Source organism: Ammospiza nelsoni, chromosome 14 (genome assembly GCF_027579445.1).
Source record: "Ammospiza nelsoni isolate bAmmNel1 chromosome 14, bAmmNel1.pri, whole genome shotgun sequence".
NCBI lineage: Eukaryota > Metazoa > Chordata > Aves > Passeriformes > Passerellidae > Ammospiza > Ammospiza nelsoni.
This window is the reverse complement of record NC_080646.1, coordinates 7,494,264-7,517,764: the sequence shown is the minus strand read 5'-3', so window position 1 is coordinate 7,517,764 and position 23,501 is coordinate 7,494,264. Positions and strand designations below refer to the sequence as shown.

General features: G+C 48.0%; 1 protein-coding gene across 3 annotated transcripts in view; it reads left to right on the top strand.

Annotated features, from left to right (window-relative positions):
* Positions 1-23,501, top strand: part of NTRK3 (neurotrophic receptor tyrosine kinase 3) — a 203,862-nt gene that overhangs the window by 17,705 nt on the left and 162,656 nt on the right. For all 3 annotated transcript variants that reach the window (XM_059482378.1, XM_059482380.1, XM_059482379.1), the window contains exons 2-3: positions 13,795-13,869; positions 15,120-15,191. In XM_059482378.1, the coding sequence (XP_059338361.1) occupies positions 13,795-13,869; positions 15,120-15,191 (147 nt within the window). The remainder of the gene's footprint in view (positions 1-13,794; positions 13,870-15,119; positions 15,192-23,501) is intronic.

The window sequence follows — 23,501 nt, the reverse complement described above, 5'->3', positions numbered from 1 at the left end:
CAGCTCTCTGCTGGGCATCTCGGGGTACAGTGGGGTGCAGCCCTCCCCAGGAGTCAGCCCCAAATTCTGCTCTGATGCCTAATAGCAGAATCCTCCTGGTGGCAGCACCCACAGGCCTGGCTGGGCCTCACCAAAGCATTTGTGCTGCTGAGGTTTTGGTGGGGACCTCCAAGCTGGGGTAAAGACAGAGAAAATGTGAATTTTGGAGTGTGATGGTGTTCACAGGGGTCTGAGGATGAGGGCAGAGACAAAGATCTGACTCCATGTTTCAGAAGGCTTGATTTATTATGATATATATTACATTAAAACTATACTAAAAGAATAGAAGAAAGGATTTCATCAGAAGGCTGGCTAAGAATAGAAGAAGAAGGAATGATAACAAAGGTTTGTGGCTCGGACTCTCTGTCTGAGCCAGCTGACTGTGATTGGCCATTAATTAGAAACAACCAACATGAGCCAAGCAAAGATGCACCTGTTTCATTCCACAGCAGCAGATAATCATTGTTTACATTTGGTTTCTGAGGCCTCAGCTTCTCAGGAGGAAAAATCCTAAGGAAAGGATTTTTTCATAAAAGATGTCTGTGGCAGGGGAGGCTGGTAAAACTTGGTGAGATCTGCATGCTGTTATCAGCTTTGAGGGCAGCAAAACTCCTGCTCCAGGAGACAAATGCTGGGAAAACATCTGCAACCTGTTCATTGCCAAGCTTACAGAGATGATGTGGAAGAGGTTTCTCATGTGCTTGTCCACCATGAGTGCTGGTGGTGTAAGAGCCCACCATGCAGCTTGGGAGCTCCTTGCTGCAGCCCAGGTTGTGCCAGGTCAAGCTGCCACTTGAGATGTGATCTTTGTTTGGGAATGGCTGGGGACAGCCCTGGCAGTGCTGAAACCTTGGTTTGCATTCTGCAGCTGGAGAGCCTCCTGCAGCTGGTGACAGGGGGTTGAATAGAGCTACTCAGCATGGCCAGAGCCTGGAGGTGCCCACACTGTTGGCAGAGGCATCTCATCCTCCCTGTCCCCCAGCTGGGTGGGTGATGGTGATGGAGATGGGGGTCCCTGGCCCTTACCCTAAATCTGGGGTTGGTGACACTGCAGCACATCTGCCAGCATGGCACTGGCACCTCCCTGTGCAGGGAGTGCTGCTGCCCTGCTGTCCATTCCCATGGAAAAGATGCATTTCCCACTCAGCTGCACTCTGGAGCCTGGGGACCTCTCTCCAAGCTCTGCTGGTAAAGGATAATCCATCATCTGCAAGGGCTCTGGCAGTGTTTTCATCAAGGGACAGGCTGGAGGTGTCCAACCTGGGTGCTGTGCAGCTGGGGCTCCCCGGTGGGACGCGGTGACTCCACTGGAGCACACAGCAATTGCCCAACGTGCTGCTCTCTTTGCCACATGGAAAAGGTTTCTGTTCTGCCTCCCAACCCTCTTCACAGTGCTGGATGGCTGCTGTTCACACCCTGCTAGCTGATTAGTTTCGTGTCAGTGCTGGGAGGGCAGAGTGGGCAGCAGAGGCCTCCCTGGAGGCTGCATTGGTGGCAGGGCCAGGGATAAAGTCAGCTCTGCTCCTGCTACCCTTGTCTGTGGCCACCTCCTGCTCCAAGCAGGGTTTAGCTGGGGTAAATTGCAGCTTTTTGCTGTTTATAATCCTCTCACCCCTTAGCCAGTGTGAGGGTGTTTCAATTTTCATTTTAACCTGTTTATCCCTGGGTGAATTGCCAGTCCCTGCCCTTGACTCCCAGGTGGGTCTCACTCATCCATCAGTGCCAAGCTTTGCTTTAAGCTCAAGGCATTCCCTGTGCAGCTTGGAGTAACCTCCAGTGCTGCCAGATCCTAGAACTGGTGTCAACTGGGAGCCACAGGGAGTTTTGGTCAGGGCTGCTATGCTCCACCCATACTGATGAGAGTATTTCCATAGCAACTACAGGATTGTTCAAAGGGGACTTAGGGGAAAGATGTGAAAAGCCAAAACCAGCCCAGCTTAAAACCATCAAGGGCAGAATCTGTTGGTCAGTGTTTGGGGTGGGTAGGGGCTTCAGGACATCTTGTATTGCCCCTCATCCAGAAATTCTCTGGCTCTGTGTGTTTGTGCAGACCTCATGGGCCAGGCAGCCCAAAATGTGGAAATGGGAGTTGGTGCTTGCATTGCACAACTGGGGAAGGCTGGGATGCCCTCCTGGGGCAGCTCTGCCAGGGTTTGGGGCTGGGAAGGGGCAGGAGTGTGCCTGGATGTGCTGCTGGCCTCAGGGGAGCCATGGAGGATGCTGCAGCTGCTGATGCACAGAGTCATTTCCCAAGCTGGTGGCATCACTGTGCTCACTGTCAGCAGGGTGATTTCAGTGGTGCTGGAGGCTGTGCCAGCTCAGGTAGGAGTCAGGGATGTCTTACACCTCTTCCTGCTTTCCTGTAGGGTCCAGAGGCCTGGGGAGGGAGATGCAGCTGTATTCTTTGTGCAGAGTGAGTTTTCCTTTCCTGATAACCTGCTGGGCTTGGGCAGTTTGAGGATGGTGCTGGAATGCTCAGGGCCCTTCAGCTGCCCAAAAGCAGAAACAAAGTTTGAGTGATTCCTTGCAAAAGCAAACAAAAAATAATAAAACAATATCTCCCTGGAGGGACTTGATCTGATGATCTGCTTTCTGGCTTCAAAATTCTTCCATGACCCTCAATGTCACCAGAAAGACACGTGTCCTGTTAAATACCTCTTCAGAGCAAGTGGTGAAAGGGCAAGCCATGTCAGGAGGTGAATTGTAGCTTCCTTGCTCCCTGCCTCTCCTCAATTAATACTGAGCAGGACCTTTGGATTCTTCAAACACCGCTGTGAGATTTTCTACCTGTCAGTTTAATGCCAGCCTCCTGGAAACCCTTCAGAACAGGAGGCTCATTTTCAGCAGCTCAAAGCTGACGGGCTCATCATATTTGTGCTCATCTCAGGGATGTTGTGATGTGTCGCTGCTGTGGCCTTAAAACTGTGCAAAGCCCCAAGCCCCAGTGATGAACAACACCTTCAAGTGGTGCAAGGAGACCCTGCTAGGGCAGGGTGGGGCCATCAGTGTTGGGTGATGTTTGCCATGGGTTGGCCACACTGCAGTGGCTCAGGTTGTGTCCTCCTGCCTTGCTCGTGGTTATGTAAAACAAATCTTCCCTGATGAGCAGCCAGTGAAACTCAGCAGCGCTGAGTGTGCTTGGACAGTGGGAGCTCGAGGGTTTCACCCACCTCTGGCCCTGGTGAAGGAGGTGCCCATGGTGGGCAAAGGGGTTTGGTTGAGAGGCTGGTTTTGGTGTTTTGGGAAGGTGCAAGTCAAGGTGCCAGGCAAGCAGAGGCTTCTCCATGGTTCAGAGGAATGGCAGATTGAGCTGAGAGAGGAGATAGAAACTGTCCCAGGATTTTCTGTTTCTGCAGCTGGATCAGCTCTAACACAACAGCCTGCTTAGCAGTGTCTCTGGCTGTCAGAGTGTCTTCTGTAAGATTTTTGCAAGGTGCTTTATTTACATTCAAAAGAACAAAGTAGAGTGCTGGGAGAGGAGCTTTTAAAATGTCTGTTGCCTCCCTGCTCTCCTTTCTTCCCCTCCCTGCATCTCCCTGCCTGTGTCATGTTTATAGGCATGCTGGTTTGCTTTTCCTTTCCAGAGCCAGCTGACTTCCCACAAAATACCTGTTATCCTGGGGAGCCTTGAGCTCTGAGTCACCATGCCTTAATGATACATCCCCCTGCTCCTGAGTGATGCTTCTGTTCCTACACTTCTGCAATAAGAGCCAAGTCTGTGTGTGTGTGTGTGTCCCTTGCAGGAAAAGCTTAGTGGAGGGAAGGGAGAAGGTTTTTTTCATGCATTTTCATAGGGAAAAGGGGACTGAGGCCTTCTCCCCTCCATTGCTGCTGGGGAGGGTGGGCAGAGCTGGCTGTGATTTATTTGAAGAGCAGATAAAAGCCTCAGGGGGTCACGGCACTTGGCTCAGAAATAAACTGTGTGGAGAATTTATCTCGTTCTTTGGCTTCATGGGGAGCAGCTGGGAGCTGAGCAGGCAGATCTGTGATGCTGTGGAGGTAACAAGGGCCTTGGAAAATCTCCTTTCAGGCTGGAGATACCCGGCCCTGGCTGTCCTGAGGGCAGAGGGTGGGAGCATGGCCTGTGGCCAGCCCAGCTGGGCATTGCTGCCTGCTTGCTTGAGCTCCATAAACATCTGAGGAGCCAAAATGCTGGGGGATCAAAGTTCAGGCTCCTTGGGAGATAGCTGGGAAAATAAAAACCAACCCAGCAGCCTCAAAGGAGCAGGATCCAAGTTCTCTCTCCTTTCCTCTTCCTTGGCCAGTGGCTTTCCCAGTGTTTGGGGTTGTGGGAAAGCTGGAAATGGGATGAGCTGCAGTCCGGGGGTGGTGGAGCTGTTGGGGAGCAGAGGAGGTCAGAGGAGAATGGGGGACAGTGGGAGGGCCCTGGATTTTGCTGCTGGATGTCCATAACTGTGCAGAGGCTGAGACACCCTTCAGCACCCACGGTTTGAGCTCTGGGCTCTGCTTTCTGTGCTGCTTTCATGATCCAGGCATGGAACACTGCCCAAAAATATGCACCTACATCAAAACAGGGCTGAGACAAAGCTCATAAGGATGTAAAACTCCCGAAATGAGACTCACACAGTGGCTGTGGTTTTAGGAAGTGTGCTTGTGGGTTTGTGTGGGTGGGTGGCAGCAGGCCTGGGTTAAGGACTGCAGCCCTCTCCAACTGTGGCACTTGTACAGCCCCATTCCTGGCTCCCACATCTGCTTCTGCTGGACTCCTGTTCCTGTCTCCTCATTCCCAGTGCCATCCGTCACAGTAACAGCCAGTTTGTGGGAGATTTTATTTTCTCCTTTTCCTCTTCCATCCGTTTTCCTGTCTTCAAGCACAGCATGAAGTGCAATGAGTGCATGTGGCTGGCAGTGCTCCCTTTTGGGTCCCAGCTGAGCTACTACAGCCTACCAGAATATTGTCTTGACCATCTCCAGAGACCATCTCTCTGTCTTTTTGGGGGGTGTTCTTTCTACCATATGCTCTTTGGCACTGCTTTTTACCAGGAGTTATTCCTGCCAAGCTGAACTCTGGTGATTCAGTACCTTTAGTACATCTCATTGTCTTGCTAATGTGTGTAGGAACTGTGCTCCTCAGGGGAGAAACAGCTGCCTTTGGAGTAGAGCTTGGCCACCTTTTTTTTGCCTGTATTAGTATATTTATATATATATTTTATATATTTATATAAACATATTTATATATTTATATAAATATATATTTTATATAAAATATTTCTATTTATAACATATATATTTTTATTTATATATATTTTTATATTATATATATTTATATAGTATATATTTTTATATATTATATATTTATATATATGTATATATGTGTATGTATATATACATACATATAATATATATGCATATATATATACATACATACATATATATAAAATATTTAAAAATTATTATAGTTTGATTTCTGAAAAGTCCCAGACCTGTCTGAAGATGGAAGTGTGAGAGAGTTTGACTTCCAGTTGGAAATTGCAAGGAGGGTTTAATAAAGCAAAATGTGATTACTGAAGCAGATTTTGACCAGGGTGCTGCTTCCTCTCTAAAATGCCGTTTGATCTTTAAAGACCACAAAATGCTGCACACTGCTGGCTCTCCCTGCATATGAAATCCTACAGATAAAGCATCCTTTCCTTTGGCATGGCAGGTGCTTGGAGAGCTGCTGGAAAGCAGATGGTCTTTTGCTTTACATGGGTGCAGGATCCCAAAGGATGCTGCTTCATGCTGAGGTTTGTATGGTGTAAAACTCCCAGGGGAAGGTTTTTTGGTTTTTTTCCTGTCCTTTGATTGTCCTCCCATCCTAGCCAGCTGCATGGCTATTTTGGAGATGTGGTATGATTAGACATGCACAGGTTGATGTTAGCAGTCCTGAGCCAGGAGTCTCTGCTCCATGTCCCCCAGATCCATGTCCAGTGGTGGGAAGTATCAATCTGGGCACAGAAGACTGATTTTGTAGGTTCTCCCACCAGAGAATAATAAAAGCAATGCCCTTTTGGGGAAATATAATTGGTTTTGGCACTTTGAGGAAAAGGGGAGTGAGCTTTGGCTGATGCTGCATGTGGGGAGTGAACTCCCACTTTTGGTGATGACTCACCCAAGGTGTCTGTGTTTGTGTATTTATATTCATGTCTGCAGGACAAAACTGCTCATCCCATTTCACGCCTTCTCACTCTAGATGGTGTTTGGGACTGTGCAGGGGTCAGATAGTTGTGGGAATAAATAAGAAAGAATTTGGAAGAGAGGCTGCAGGAGCTGTGAGGCGCCAAGGTGGTGGGCAGAGAGCTGGGGCTGGACCAGGAGCCCAGCCCTTACACAGAGGTGTTTTTGGGGTGCTGTCCCCTCAACCCTGCTTCCCATACAGGAGGTGCTGCAGCCCTTGGGAGTTTCCTCCTGAGGTTTTGCACTGCTGCTTGTCTCTGATAAATGAGGTTTCTTCAGCACTTGGATGATTTTGAGTACCTCAGTCCTTGCTTGGGACCCCAGGGCTGCTCCCTCCCAGGACTAGATGAGAAATAGTGATGAAATATTGGGGCAAGTATTTGTTGTGGTGGCGGCTGTATTGCTGCCCACAGCCCTTCTTCAGCTCTGCTATCCTACTTTACACCTATTTCTTCCTTTCTGAAAACATGTGCCTGGGAATAATTCCCTTCATGGAAGCTCTCTGGATGCAGTGTGAGCTAACAGGAACATAGTGCCTCCTGTGTGCTGCAGCCATCTGTCCCTGCTGTGTCCAGGCAGCCTGCTGTCCTCTGCTAACACTGACACACTGTCCCTGAAAGGAATGGTCCCTGCTCCATGAGCCAGCATCCAGAGCTGCTGGGGGAAGCAGAGGCTTGAGGAGATCACAGAATGAAACTGGTGCATGCACAAACACAGGGCACAGTGAGGCCTGAGGGGATCTGCTGTCCCTGAGACAAAAGCAGAGCATGAGGTTCAGGTGGCACTGGCTCTGCTGTCTGTTTTTTATGTCCAGCTCCTGTGTGTCCCTGTGAGTGGACACACAGTGTAAAACCTGGGAAAAAAAAAAAAAAACAAACAAAAAAACCCCAAAAACCCCACAAACCTATTCAGCATAGCTTAAAGCTGTTTCTCAGGGCATCTTCCATTGTAGGGTGTCTCTATATGACAATCTGTTTGGACAGGGCTGCTGTAGCAGCTCTTCTGCACCCTGTGGATGCTCCTGGCCAGCATAAGGCCAGGCAGATGTTGTTGGGGTGAACATGAAACTTGGCTGGACTCATGTGAAAAGTGTTCTGTGGGGGAGTCCTCTCTGAGTGCTTTGTGTCCTGTGACTTGCTTGTGTCTGGCACTTGGGTTCCTCCAGGAAGATTTCTGAGATGCTGCTGTGCAGTGCCCTGGGGAAGCTGTATTGTTCCCACACCTTCCTCAGCTGGGGATTGGGATCTTTCTCCTTTATTTAGCCCTCCTGGAAGGGTCTGGTTTGGATGGCTGGGTTGGATGTGGCTGGCCCATGGCTGAGTGCAGCCCCCACACACCCTGGCACGACCTTGGCAGGAGCAGCAGAGCAGAGGGAGCTGTGTCACTGTGGTGTTTTATCAGCATTACCCTGACGAATCACAATTACACTGTGGAGTTATGCTCATAATTGTTTCTACAAAGTTGCACTTGTTTCCTCTAACCCCCCTTCCCCACTGACCTCAAATTATCTTTAATGAGCCACTGCTGGGTGACCTTTCCATGCTTTTTGGGAAGGGGGAGACTGTGCTTTAAATGGGAAAAATGTTGTCCTTGTAAGTCTTTATTCAGCTGCAATTGCCTTTAAGTTTCTGTTACCAATTCACTTTTACAAATTTCATATTGAGGGAACCAAGTCCTTTGTGCCTCTAGTTATTAAATTATGTGATAAGTGCCTTATAATATTATGAAAGATGTTTGATTTCTTTATGGCTTCCTCAGCCCCAAGTAGGGTGTGAGGGATGGAAAAAAGGAGCTGGCAGTGGCCACAATGGCTGTGCTTAACCCTGGGTTTGTGTGGGACCTGGGCCAGCTTCCAGGGCTTCCCATCAACATCTGCAGCACCTCTGCTTGGAGGAGGCAGCTCTTACTGGTCAGGGGTTCAGACAGGTCTTTCCTTTATTCCCTCTGCAATCAAATTCACATTTGCATGGTCTGGAGCGGCGTGCCAGGAGGTTTGTTTATAATGCTAAACATATCAGGTAATTGAAAGCTAATGTGTCTGTCTGGACTGTGAGGTTTAATGTGCCTGGGTGACGAATTAATTTTCCTGTTGCACTACAAGAGAGAGGAGGCAAATGCTCTGCTTGCCTTCCCTATATATATATATGTAATATAATATATATGTAATATAATTATATATTAAAATATATTACATATATAATATAATTATATATAAAAATTATATTTATATATATATATGTATATGTAATATAATTATGTGTGTTTTGGGGTGCTGCCTAATTGCTGGCACACAGCTTATTCACTGCCCAGCATCCAAACACAAGTGGTGGCACTTGGGACATGTCACCTGCTCAGGCACTGATTGGAGCTGATGGCATCCTTGTGGGATACCCAGTTTGGAATAGACACAGATTTGGGGAACATGTGTACACATGCTGTGTAATACTTGGTGCTTTTCAGGTGCCTTTTGTAGCTGTTGACCACAATGCTTGAAAAGCTGAGGGAGATTAGGCAAGTGTTGTATGAGGGTGAAAGAAGACCACACAGAGTAGCCTCAAGTAAGTTGCTTGGTAAATTGGGATGAGGCTTTTTCTTCACCTCTGCCTGGTGGGGTGAAATGAACCTGGCTGTGTTTGAATCCCAGTGGATATTCCAGTCTCCCTTGCTGCATTGGCCTTGGGTTGGAAGGGGAGCATGTGGAGCTGTGCAGTCTCAAGAAGATGACACCAACCTGTCAGACACATGCAGTCCTTCTGGGAATGAAAGGAATTGCTGTTCCCACAGGTTTGTTGGCTACCAACCCCCTTCCAGCAAACAGGGCAAGGTCCTGGAACTTTCCAGACCTGCTGGTACCTAAACCCTGTGAGTTGGTGACCTTATGGTCAGCAAGGTCACTGATCTGTCTGTGTGATGCTGGGCCAAAGGCACCTGGCTGCCTTGCTGGCTCCACAGGGGATCTGTCAGAGGGATGAGATATTTGCAATCTGCTGAGCTGACAAACAGGGTTTCATGCTTCACAGGTTTGCTGTTAACTGGGACACAGCACAGAGCTGGGGACTCACCACTGGTTTGGCTGCAGTGGCCTACAAGGCTTTCAACAACAAAGCATATCTGTGGGTACCTGAGATGTGATGCAGGGTTGGTGTCCTAAGGTTAGCTTTTGCCAGGCTAAGCATATGCCTTCCTTTGGAAAGGCAGCTGATTTCCTCAGCAAAGAGGTGACTTTGTGATGAGAGGTTGATATGATGCTGCACTACATCACAAGTGGTTTGTTTTTCTGGAGAAGGCACTGTCTGGCCCAGGTGTGCTAGGTGGAGTCTTGGTGGGAGGTGCTGAAAGATGAGAAGTGCTGAGGCTGCTTGGAGGTGGTGTCGGCTCCTGCTCTTATTGAGGTGCTGGCACAAGAGGCAGGAGTGTGCTCATGGGCTTTGCTGCTGGAGCTGTGGGGACACAAAGCCAGCTGAGGGTAGCCAACAGCTGCAGTAACAAACCCAGGAGACACTGCAATGCCAAGTGGGGTGGATATAAATGTGGGTGTAACAAGGCTAGGAAATGTCTTTTGGAAATGATCTGCTGGACAGAAATGCTGGGGGCAATGCTTAATAATGAGGTAAACACAAACCTCCTGGCTGATGGGGCTGTGATAAAGGCCAGTGCGATCTCAGGCTGCAAATCATGGTGTTTCCAGTGTAACTGGGGAGCTGCTCATGCTGTTGCACAAGTGAGATCTCCTAGAGACTGCTCTTTGTTTCTAGTCACTTTTACCCAAGGAAAAGGGGCTTAAACAGGCTGATAAAGCAAATAGCCATTTTCTATGTGTCTATCACGACGGTTCCTCTTTCACTGATCACCAAGTGTGAGCATTAGTTGTTCTGGGTCTGAAATCAGAAACAAAACAAGCTCTCTGTCAGAACTCTGCCTGAGCAATATATCTGCATCACTTCTGGGATGTGAGTTAGTGTCTCTAAGGGCACTTGAGACAATTTGCCTCGCACTTCACAGGTACAGATGTGCTGCCTTAGAAGACCTGGCATAGTGTAGCTTGTAAATGATAGCTGGGTGGGCCTGGCTCCTGCTTGTAAAGGGGGGAGGAAGAAGTGCCAGGAAAGAAAAAGAGTTGCTTAAGCAAAGACAGCTTTGACACAAGAGAAAATGAATGTACAATGCAAGAGAGTATATTTGGGTAAGGAATGAGAGGTGCAGTGTTTCAATCTGAGTGGGGAGGGCAAAGCCCTTGTTACTCCCAAGGTGGAATTTGCTTGGTCTGTAGAAGACATGGTATAATTCAGCTCTGCAGTGCAAGCAAGGAGACTTGGACCAGCAGGACCCTTCTAGCATACAAGAATTATGAGCAGGAAGTGAGTATTTAAATAAACATGCCCTACCCTCCATTCTCCACCCAGAAAATGAGTGAGCAACATCATCTGTGTTAGTGATGCACCTCATATGGTCTTGATCAGAAGTTGGATGTGAGTTTAGGTGGGTCTGCTCGTGGCGAGCTCCTCAGGATCTGTGAAGTACGGTAATGCTCTTCAAGCTATTGGGTCTTGCAGAAGAGCAGCTTGCCTTAGTAATAACTGAGGAATGCCACAGGAATATGTACTTAGAGATGTGCAGGGAGGAGTAAGCTGTAGCCCACAGACTGTAATTCATGCCTCAATGCGTGCCTGAGGAGACCAGGGCAGGGCTGGGAGCTGTCACAGCTGTATTTGGTGTGAACCAGGCACCCGTGCTCCTGCTGGGTTAATGAACCGAGGCAGAGGAGGAGGGAAGGTCTCAGTCTTCAGCAGCAAGTGGGAGGATTCAGGATTTCTAGGGCAAGAAAACCCTGGAAGGAAAAGAGGGGGAGCTAGCTGAGATACTGAAGGACATGAGAGGGACTGAAGTTTCAGGGGTGGAGTTTCTCCGCTTGATTGGTTTGCTTTTCTGTGCAACCACTGCCAATTTTGCAATCACAGCTTGACTCCTCGAGCTTTCAGAATATGATGCATTTCTGTTTTGTTTTTTAAGTGGGTTCAGGTGAACCCAGCCAGTGCAAAGTTACACTATTCTTTCTAAAGCAATGGGAAACCAAAGAAAATATTTTTCCTGGTGTATCTTTGAAGTGCCTGTAAACCAAGACTGATTTGTCACTTCTAGGAGCAAAGGTACAACTCACGCTAAGTTGAAAAATCAGAGAGAAAAGGGGAAAAGCCATTTCTGCAAATCCCTGAGAAGGGAGGTGTTTGTGTATTTTAAAGGACTCAAGGACCCTTGCTGACCTGTGCACCTAATTATTTCCCTGCATTGCACTGTATATAAAGCAGCTGCTGGTTTGGGGGATTATCATATGGATGTGTGTGCATGTGTTTTTCCACTGTTGTTTTTCTTGCCTCTCTACGGGTAGGGTATGTCTATGTTAAATAATGAACTAAAGCATATCTGGCTCAGGAAGCTCTTGGGCTTTGTTTGGGAGGCTGGAATACAATACAGGTTGTGGAGCTGTGTTTACAGTCTAGTGTATTGTCACTTGGGGGGAGCAGGGGATGCCATGTGGAGGCCCCAAGACCCCCGTGCACCAGCGCTGAGTCAGAGGAAATTCACGTCTGGCCATGTCACTGGAAACAAGCTCAGGTCTTTTTCTGTCTCTTCTAGAATGCTGCCCACATGGCTTTGAGTGTCAAAAATAACCTTGACTTTTTTTAGCAAACACGATCAATAAAACAAGAGCCAATCTGGCCGCCGCCTCCTTCCCAGCTGTGGTTGCTCCGTAACTCCTGGCTCGGGGCTGTTCCATCCCTCCCTGAAGGTCATTGCTTGGATGCTGTAGCTGCAGCTTGCCCTGGTGGTAAACCAAGACCATCCCATTCCTCCATCCCATATCCTTTCTCTTGGAGGACCCTCACTTTGCTGTGTAGGAGTTGCAGATAGAAATTGTTTTCAACCTTTGTTTCTGGCCTTGCTCAATCCTGCAAACCCATGGCCCCGGGCCTGAGCTGGCAGCCCTGTCTTGACTCCAGAGTTCCACTGAGCTCTTGGATCTCCTGACTGACTCCTCCCAGTCTGTGTTTTGTTCTGGAAATGTTCACAGGGGCCGTAGACAATGGCAGGGAACACGAAGTGGCTGTAATAATGTCCTGTTTCTCATTCTGTCTGGGACACAGGCGGTCTCAGCTGATGAGCAGGGCATTGGAGATGAACTGTGACTTATCCTGGCGTGCAGCAGCATGTGGGAGCTTGTGCTGTGTCCTTAGCATAACCCCTCTGGGCATGCAGACAAATTGTGGAACATGTGGAAAGCAGAGGTGACTCTTGTGGGTCTCTCCTTTCTTGGATCTGCATGGTGAGAGCAGAGAAATATAAGGAGATTTAATCCAGGCTTTGTGTTTTACTTTTTTTGAGATGGATGTAATTTGGGGGGGTGGCTGAAGTAGGTCCATGTATTTCCCTCATGCTAATTGACCTGTTTTTGTGCAAGGAGGAGGAATCTGTGGCCCCCTATGACTGCTCTGTAAGTGGTCTAAGGTCCCTCTTCTGCTTGCTCACCATGTGAGGTCCTGCAACCTTCTTGCCTAGAATCACAGCATAGTTCTCAGTGTTTTCTCATCACTCCAACCCTTCATCACTTGGAGATGTTTCCCCTCTCCAGGGCCAAGTCCAAAGCCAACTATTGCATCAAGGCAGATGTGAGCTTGGGTGCACATGTTCAGAGACTTCAAAGTTGGGCTTCTTTCACATATTGTCCAATGGGACCTGCCAGATGTTTTCCCTCTCTCAGTTGGCTTTTAGAGAGGACTACCTCCACCTGCTCCTCAGAAAAGACCCTCTTGAAAATGTTTGTGTTTCTGGTGGGAGGGTGTCTGAGTTTAATCTGGGAGAAAGCCAGAACTGGTTGAAAGCTGCCTGGGAGATGAGGATTGAACTCCTTTCACACCACACAGCATTGCAGAGGCAGTCGCCACAGCCAGGCAGCCCCACTGCTGCCAGCATCACTCCTGTGCTGCTGATAACAGGGGACCCTGTTCTCTGGAGCTGCTGGTCTGTCACCTTCCCCCGCCTCTAATATTTACTGAAAGTGATCCTGCGGTGACAGATCTATTTCTGTTTTTGTTCTCTGTAACATACCTGCCAGACTGCCCCAGGTGACTGAGGAATTTGTAATAAAGGCAATGTTTCCAAACTAAGCTTGGTGCTCTCCTGCTAGCAGTGTGTCCAGCCAGCAAAGACTGGGAGCCTGTTTATCCACCCCAGTTAGAGACTGGATAAATATATGACTTTTTTTTATTATGGCCCTGAGTTTTTGTTGAGATGTTTTATTTGCTTTCACTCTTTTTGCCAGACCCGTTTCAATCGTGTCTTTGATCACTGGTGTGTGCAGGGAGGGGCAATGACTTGGGCAAGGATATTCAATGGCTTGGTTGCATGTTCTGTGCTTGAAACTGTGGGCCAACCCATGTTATTTGACTTTTCCAAGAGACTGGGAAAACAGAATGGGGCTGGGTGGTGGGGTATCACATCCTCCCTCTGTGTGCTGTCCCTGGCACGGGCTCAGCAACCATCTGGTTGTGCCACAGCTGAGCCTTTCCTTCTCCTCCACAGACACATAGAGAACTGGAAGAACTTGCAGACGCTGAACGCCGTTGACATGGAGCTGTACACAGGACTCCAGAGGCTGTGAGTATGTCCTGTGCATTGGGAAGGGGACTGGGCCTAGGCAGCCCCTTCCTTCCAGAAGAGCCATGGCTTCCTTCCCTCTGCAGCCCCCATGCTGCCAGTTTAAGCTGCTGGATCTGCTGTGTTTTGCTATGGGAGTCCACAAAATGGAGATGAAATGCCTTTTGGTCTTGGCTGGGTCTGTGAGGAGGAGGATTGCTAGCTCCTGACAGCTCTGTCAACACACATCAGCCCTGACCTCTCCTCTCCCCTGCTGTTCTGGTTTTGGGCTTGTGTGTTGCTCTGACTCATTCCAGCCCCACAATGTGGAATTCCAGCTGTCTCCACCAATTCTTCATTGCTGGGCTGTTGGTCCTCATTTAGTGCAGTTACCATCATGGTGGTGCTGTGCAGGAAGGGAATTGCATCTCCCTGCACAGCTCTCTGAGCATGGACAGAGGTCAATTTTGTGCATCATGGAGGGAAAACCGAGGTCCATGAGGTTGAAGGGACTTTGCATATGCTTTGGAAGCCTGGCCAAGCAAGGATGCCAGCCAGTTTCTTAATTCCCCCTCCTACATCCTCAGGATCTGTGAGCACCCTGGATGCTGTGTGTGTGAGATGCAGAGTGTTGCTCAGGGCTAATCAGACACTCTAATAATGTGTTTCACAGGGAGCTTCACATTAAATACAGCTCCCATGTGGGCTGGAGGAGCTGTATGGGGCTGAGCAGTCACTAACCAAATTCCAGCAAACCGTACTTTTAACACACAAAACCCTTTAAGCAGGCTGGCTGTTGTTATCTCCTCACGTAACAAAGCAGCAGAGACAGCAGATATTTACAGAATTACAGAACATGCTGAACTGGAAGGGATCTACAAAGATCATCAAGTTCAACTCCTGGCCCTGCACAGGGCCATCCCCAATAGTCACACCATGTGTTTGAGAGTGCTGACAAATCCTGGTTATAGCACTAATGGAGCTTTTCCAAAGTAGGCTGTGAAAAGGGTTATTCTCCCTTCAAGATCTACAATTCCCTATGGAGAATACCCTTCTTTATCAGAGCTGCAAGCAGCAGGGTTTCCTCTTGGGTGTGAAGATGGGAGATGATTTTGCTGTGGTAGGTTTGCCATGCAGTGCTGCTTGTGGAGAAGGAGGGAGAGCAGAGGAGCAGGAGATGGCCTGTGCCACCCCAGCAAGCCTTGGGGGATGTGGGAGCAGAGCAATTGTCTGCCTTGACTCCATTGCTGCCCTTCTGCATCTCTCCACAGGACAATCAGGAACTCAGGACTACGAAACATCCAGCCAAGAGCCTTTGCCAAGAACCCACACCTGCACTATATGTAAGTGCCAATGGCTCCTGTCCCTTTTGCCTCTTCTCCCTGTGGAAATGTGGTTCCCAAGGTGGATCCCCAAAGTTCCTGTGGGGGACAGCAAGGAGAGGGAAGGGGAATGCTGATGGGGAAGGGAAAGGACAGGAGATGGAAAAGATAAACACACATGGAAGTGGAATGGGCTGCAGTGAAGGATGGGGGGAGCTTCTGCTGGGAAGCTGAGGGTTTTGGGTTCCTAATGAGTGCCCTGACTTTGATGGCAGCTCTGATGAATGCAGCATCATTACCAGCCCCATGGCTGCTGCACATTTCCCTTTCAGCCGAGTTTGGGGGCAGCCACCCACCCCAGAGCATGGCCAGAGCCTGCCCTGCTCATTACTTTTTAACCAAAGGCTGCTTTTCTGACACAAATCCTGGGATATGGAGCTGCCAGCTCTGCTGCTAATTATTGACTTCTTAAACTGGTGTCTGCAGGGGCATGGGGTAGGGATGTTTTGTGCCAGAGAGGCTGGAGCCCTGTTATCCTGGACATTGCACAATTGTCCAGCTGCTTGGGGCATTGTTAGATAGAGAGTGGTGTCATGTGTCATTCCACATCCTTGAGGCCAAGTGCACTGGTTTCTTTTCCAAATGTGTATTTACTTTTCCCAAGGTGATAAAGCAAAGCCTGAATTTCAGGCCACTGTGCAAGGTGCTCCATGGACTTGAAATGTTTTGTCCAAGCGGCTGTGTCCAAGATCAAAGCCCTCTCTGCTCCACTGTAGATACGAAAGGTGAAAAGGGTTTGGGGAGAGGCCCTGGCTTTGGGCACCAGCTGATGGGCTGAATGGGAATGTTTATCCCTGCTTTTTGGAAAGCAGTGCTAGTGGCTTCAGTGAAAAAGTGCATTCATTTGAGTGTGTGGGTGCATTGGGCCATCGATACAGACTCGTTCCTGGGGCAAGGAGATGGATGCGACCTGCAGAGCATTTGTCTTTTGATGTCTGCTCAGAGATGATGTGAACTGAAAAACCCCAAAAGCTTCCTTTTTGGAAAACCATTTACAGTTGCTAAGTGACAGTAAAGTACTTACTAAATAGAAGATCTGCAGTACCAAAGGACATGAATAGTTGAGGGCATTGTGAACATGAACTGAGCCTTTTTGAGCTTAAAGAATTGCATATTTTCATAATGAACCCTCGTTAGTTCTGACCACTGGGATATTCCTGATTTCTGCTCTTTGTTATTTTGATTTGTAGCATTTGTTTTGTATTTTCTGTAGTTGTTTGTTCCTGGGAAGCAGTTCTCTCTGAACCACTCTGAATTGATTTTTTTTTTTTTTTTTTTGACGGTTGTTTGTCAATTGTGCCGTTGCTGTTTATGTATCTAGCAGATAAAATGAATAGCATTTGATTCCTGATGAAATTAGTTTGGATGTCGTAGGAGTTTAGAAGGCCATGTATGCTAGCTTTGAGGCTGAATGTGCCATTAATGTGTACACAGGCAATTGTTGCTGCTTTTCCCCAAAGTGTTTGTTTTTGTCTTTTGGAATTACTTTTGTGAGTGGAAAAAACCCCACATCCATCTTCTGTCAAGAGTTAGGATTGGTACGTGGTGATGAAATATGTGTTTGTTTACTGCTCGGGCCCTGTAAGATTGATCATGTTCTTAATATCTTTCTTCCCTTGCCTTTTGGAGCTCCAGGCAAGTAAGTATATTATTTGCTTGGTGTTTGCCAGTGGGTTTTGATGCTGTTCCTGGGGCTTGGCAGTGTGGATGTTCCCCGTGAGGGATGCTGGACGGCTGAGGGTGGAGACCTGGGCTTGCAGGGCTGCTGCTGGCTCCCTGCTGCTTCCAAAGGCTCTCAGACCACGATGCCTTTCATGCTGCCTTGCAGCCAGGGTGGCTGGAGAGGCTCTGCACAGCCTGGTGCCACCTGGGATCCCCTCCATGGCCCCAGCACTGTGCCAGCACATCAAGGTGCCTCCTTGGCTGCTCTGCCTCCCCGGGAGCTCAGCTCAAAGGCCTGACATTTGCTGCAGCCTCTGCACGTAGGAGCCAGGGATAAAAGGATTAATGGAAATGTCACCCTGCTGTAAGTCTTGGGCTGCTGTGGTGAGGTACAGGAGTGGATGGGAGTGAAGGATACTGTCCCGATCCTCTTGTGGTGCGGCTGAGTGCAGGGCTGGGACCATGGGATGGTGCTTAGGGCTTGTTGAGTTACTGCTACACGTTCTTGCTGCCACTCTGGTTTTCTTTCTCTGTTAGTGGCTGTTTGGATGGTTGCTGGTGGAGCTGAGTCAATAAGATGACAAATGTGTCTAACACATGACAGAGTGGCTCCACTGCCAGGGAGGGTTGGCACAGGGTGGTGGGGCCCTTAGGCTGGACCTTTGCAGGGTGTTACAAGCTGGGTCTGAGCAGTTTTTTTCACTTGAAGCTCACATAAAAATTCTGAGGTCTCAAAAGCTTATTTCCACCCCACACACGCCTCCCTTCCCATCCTGGGTTAAATCAAAACTTCCTGCTGAACTGAGTTTTTTCCCCAGTGCCTTTCATCAAGGTTTCCTCCTCTCAGATGGGCCAGATAGCTCTGCCTTCTCCCAGTAACATCTATTTCTGGCCCTTCCTCTGTGCACGCGCTTGTCTTCAGACCCCAGCTGTGCAATCACAAGCAGATCACTTATCCCAGCTCTAATTGCAGGAGCTCAGGTTTGTGAGGCTTTGGGTGAAGCTTGGCTTAATTTTTTCCCCCTTCCCCACCACAGAGTAAGGAAGGAAAGGTGGGAAACCCATGAAGGGGATTTTGAGCATTCAGCTGCTCAAGTGGTAGACCTCAGGGTGCTCCAAAGTGCAGCCTGGCAGGGTCATTTTAGGGTTTAGGTCCTTTTAGGGTTTGAAATTAGCTGTATTAAGTGCAAGGGGCTTGAGGCTGACGTAATCAGGGGAGGAGCAGTGGGTGAGTGTGAGCCAGAGGTGTGAATCCAGAAATGGCTTTGGTTTCCTCTTTGGTTTCCTCTTCCTTCTCCTTGAATGAGGACAATTAGGGCTCCATGGCTGGTCTGATCATTGGTGATGTGAAGCCTATTGCTGCTATGGAGACAATCCAAAATATAACAGTGGGTTTTGCAGCATGGATCTACCTCTTCTGCTGGTGGTTGGGCTGAGACAGTTCAGTCCTTGTAGAACAAATACTGGCTGGGTGCTAAACAGGGGTGGATCTAAGTGTGTCTGATCTAAGCTGAATATATTCCAGTGTCGTGTGCCCTTACTGGGCATCATCTCACTGTGAGAAGTTGCACTGATAGGTTCCTGGTCCAGTTTCTGTGCATGTTTGACAGCCCTTTGGCTATTACAGGGGTGGTCCTGGACAATCTCATGCCCTGATGTGAGGACCAACATGTCTAGGCTGTGCAAGACTGAGCCTTGGTAGCCAAGGTTTCTGGGTGTCAGTGTTAGCAGGTGATGCAGCTGAGCAGAGGAAATGTTTGTGCTGACAGAAAACCTCAGCCTTTGGCTTGAGGCTGTACAAGAAAGCTCTAGGATGGTATGGTTCTCAAATTTGAGAAATATAAACCATCTGAATTCATATTTACTCTGCTGCTGTGTTTAGCACAGCTTAGTGAGGGAAGAGCCTCTCATGCTCTCACTCTCTCTGTCCTCCTAATGACACTGGAAACCTTTGGCCAATTTATTTGAACTTGATAGAAGGTTACGAGTTGAGATGTTATCAACTTCCTACACATGTCATGAAACCAGGCAGAGTAAAGAGAAGTTGTTGTAGTGCCTTGTGGGGAAGAATTCAGCATTAACATGTTCCTGGGAAGTCCACAGCAGGATTGAGCTTCACAGTACACCAGGAACTGGTGCACAGGGGAGGACAGGACTTCCACTGGCTGTGGGACAGTGGAGCAGGCTGTGCCTACAGCCAGACCAGCTGGTATTTGCAGTGCCTGAGTCACCCTTTCCTGGGAGCAGGTACTTAAGTCTGTGATTCCCTCAGAATGTTTTCCTGGGCGGCTGCGTACTCAACCAGCCAGTCAGGAGGCACTGCCTTGTATTTGCAGAGGTAATTGTGCACACCTTATTTATTGTGTAGTAAAGAAAACAAATTAAGGCCGTGTAATTACAGAGACAGGCATGCTTTTAAATAAGGCTTAAGTAGTCAGATTTCTATTTAGAAAATTAATAATTACAATTTCTGTCTGCATCAGAGGCTCCTCTTAAACTGTCTTCTGGAGGTTTATACATGCTCAAAATTAGTTTGTGGGCCAGCCCAGACACAGCTTCCATCAAAGAGCACTCTCTCAGTGCTGCCTGCCAGGGGAGAAGATCAAGCTTTTCCTTCCAGTCTTCACCCAAAGGTCTTAAAGATTGTGACCCTGGGCTGGCTCATGCTGTGTGTAATTGTTTTTTTTGAGTATGGTGTGGTCAGATGATCAGCTTCCCAGGTGTTTTTATCTGTGTGTTCATGTTGGTTTCTTTCTCCCCAAAATGAGGATTGGGGAATAACTGGAAGGTGCTGGCAGGAATGCTGCAGGCACATGCTTTGCCTGTTGAAAGACTGGGCTGGATGATCCACGGGCTTATTTTCATGGGCAAATTTGAGCTGTAATTAATCTGGAGCTTCCCAGAATGTCCTTTGTAGGCTGGAGTGTTTTCTGAGGATGGGGTTGTCTTCAGTACTCTTGTTTGGTTCAAGGCAATTGTGTCATGCCAGATGAGCTGGTACCTAGGTATTGAATGTAGCTTGTAGCTCTGGCATGGGGATTCCCAGAATTATGTTACAAGTAAAACACAAGGCTGCATCCCCTGAAAATTAAAGGGTTGTATGAAGTTGGTGAGGTTCCCTCTGCCCTCTTCAGTGCTGTGTCAGGATAGGACTCATAGCACTCCAAAAACGGAGGCCTGTGTGCTTTCAGAGGGCTGCAGGCAACCCTCTGCAAGGCTGGCAAGCTTCACTTCCTTTGCTCTGTGTGTCTGGGAGATTGACTGATATCTTACACTAAATGAAGAAATAAACAAATAATCAGATGCTGAATTATTCCAAGTGGAACACTGTTTCCTCTTGGTCATGCCTTGAGGGTCACTTTCCCCTGCTCAGTGTTAATAATCTGTTGTCTTGCTCTGAAAGAGCCATTCTTAGATATGAATCAGGGTTAAACTCTCTCTCTCTTGCTCCATTCCACAACCAGCTTCAGGCCCTGTGCCTGCCTGCAACCCTCCACTTGATTCTGGATATCCTATGAGCCTTCTGCCTCTTTCCTGATGTTTTCTTCCTGCTTTGTCCTTCCACCACTGCACTGCTTTCATACCCATCCTGGCAGTCTCCTCCTAACCCGAAGTGTTGTGCTTTAATTTGCCTTGGTTTTCCATCCCTGCTCCTGAATCAATGCAGCCTCACGAGGCTGTGGATACCAGCTGGGCACAGTGTTTGATAGTGGGTGAGCTCTGAGTTCTCTGGGAAGGTGGAGCAAAATGCATTTATCCAAACCACCTTCTTGATAGTTTAATGTGTTTGGTTTGCATTTCTTAAATGAGAGTTAAATTTCTCTTCATGAATATAGGCAAAATTAGAACTGTGAGAAAGATTTAAATAGCCTTTAAGTACTATTAGGCGAATATTCCTTTTCTATCCTGAAGCAGGCAGCAGCCTGGCTACCTTTTGATTCCCATTTGTACTCTGAGGATGTTCCTGCTCCAGCCCCTTCCAAGATCCAATCACTGTGCTGCCATTAACTCAGGGAGGCATTTTCCCCCATATGTCTCCAGCCCTATAAAATTCTGGGCATGCCTACAGCACAGCCACTAAAACAAACAGCTGTAACATCTCCTCTGCTTCCATAAACTTCCCTGTTTTCTCCCCATCTGCTCTGTTCCCCGGATGCCAGTGTAGAGCAGGTCCTTGCTGATATGCTAATGGGCAGCAGGGGTTTGATGGCATGTTTATTCCCACTTTCCTGCTGCAGGTGACTGATAACCAGCTAACTGCAGCTTCTCCTTGTGCTGCAGTGGCAGAGGAAGGTCCTGTGTTTTACCAGCCATTGTGCACAAGGCCAGAGGAGAGACCAGCTCCCTGCAGGACTGTGGCTTCCCTTCAGGCTGGGTTGAAATCATTTGACCTGCATTGAGAGGACTGGGTAACTAATTCCTGGCTGTAGGCTGCCTTGCTTGGCTGTGGAGAGGGTTTATTGTACTGTGATAGAAGGGGGAGCAGTGAGTTTGTGACTGATGTACTCTAGCTGCACCTGCTCTCATGTGTTTCAAGCACTTCATGTTTTGTGCCAAGATTTGTCCTGCTTCTATTACCCACCTTAAAACCTGGAATAACATTTATTTTCTCTGCTTTGAAACATAACACCTTGTATGATTTCTAATGAAACTTGGCCTTGAGTTGTGAGATGCTGTTGCAATGCAAGATCAGTTACAATAACTTTGTCACAAATAAGTTTTGCATATTTGGATTCTTATGTAATGTCTATGACTGCGGAACCTGGGCTCTCAGGATTTTACTCTGGGTTTGTCTCTCCTTCCTTCCTTTGAAATGTTGAGATGATCTTTGCAGTTACATTGTTGAGAGTTATTTCCCTTTCTGAAATTTGATCAATTGTCTTTTTACTGACATGTGAAATGGGCAGCTGCGGTTTTTGAAAAGGTCCTGTTTTTTCCCATCCACTCTTCAAAAAGAGGAAATGTTTAAAATGAAGCTGTTCCTACAGTGATGTGAGGTTTGTTGTTTGCATGTTGTTTTTTTTTTGTATTTTTAGTTGATTTTTTTTCTTTTTTACAATACTAGAGTAAAATATGAACTTCAGACAAGTTGGTGGGTTTGGGGGAGTCAGCTTCTGACCAGTCTTTGCTGAGCAACAATGGCCTGATGGATGTGTTGTGGTGAGGTTCCCCTCAAAGAGAGGCACAACATTTCTCTTGGCTGTGATCCTGAAAATGGGACATAGTTGTACCTTGGTTAAACCTCACCACATCTCTGAGACCACCAGTAGCAGAGATTGAGCTGATTTCTGGAAATTTGGGCATGACAAGGAATGGATCTTGTTTCAAGGCTTCTGAGATCGTTGCAGCATGGAGGGGCTCCAGAAAGAGCCTCTGACTGTCCCTCTTGCTTCCTCCCAAAGCCTGTGCTGCAAAGCATTTCTTACCTACCTGTTCCAGTGTGAGAGGGGCTGCAGAGGGAAGAGGAAGCCTCCCTGGGAGGAGGTACCTGGGGGCATGGAAATCTGCTTGAAAGTTGTCAGGGGAATGAGCAGTCATGGCAGGATGAGTGGAAGTTTAGTGACCACCAAAGCTATCTGTCCTGGGATTTGTCTTTCCATGATCCTGGTTTACTAACAGTATGATTAGAGGGCTGGCTTCCCCTTTTTGATATACTGGCAATAAGCACCAGGGCAGAAAAATAGAAACATTAAAATCATATGGTATTTGAGCAATAAGATACGACAGGGCATGAATGATGGGACATTAATTCATGACGGTGTGTGGCAAGGCAGGAATTTAAATGTCATAAGTTAGGCAGCCATGAGTTTTATTGGAATGATAAAATTTTATTAGAATACTGGTCAAAGGGCGGAGTTTCCCACCAATCCCTACCCTTATTTGTATTTGGGAAGGGATGAGTTGTGAATTCCATCAGATACAAGAGACTGTGTGTGGCCGTGTTCACAGGGGTCCGAGGATGAGGGAAGAGACGAGGATCTGACTCCATGTTTCAGAAGGCTTGATTTATTATTTTATGATAGATATTGTATCAAAACTGTACTAAAAGAGTAGAAGGAAGCATTTCATCAGAAGACTAGCTAAGAATAGAAAAAGAAAGAATGATAACAAAGGTTTGTGGCTTGGACTCTCTGTCCAAGCCAGCTGACTGTGATTGGCTATTAATTAGAAACTACCAACATGAGCCAATCACAGATGCACCTGTTGCATTCCACAGCAGCAGATAATCAATGTTTATGTTTGTTCCTGAGGCTTCTCAACTTCTCAGGAGGGAAAAATCCTAAGGAAAGGATTTTTTATAAGATGTGTCTGTGACAACTGCGGGGCGTTTAGAGGGCTGCCAGTGAGAGCCAGAGGTGTGTCGCCCGGGGAGCTGTGGGTGACCGTGTTTCATGCCTGAAGCCAAGCTTGGGCATTCCCGGGGCTGCTCCCCAGGGAGCTGCGCCGGTGCCCGATGCCCTGAGCTTCAGCACCACGGACAGGGCCGGCGGCTCCTCCCGTCCCTCCTGCGCTCGTTCCCACTCCCTGCAGCCTCCTGGCCTCTGACCCAGCTCCTTGCCTGTGCTGAAGCCTTCCCTGTCCTCCCTGTAGTTTGCCCCTTGCCTTTTC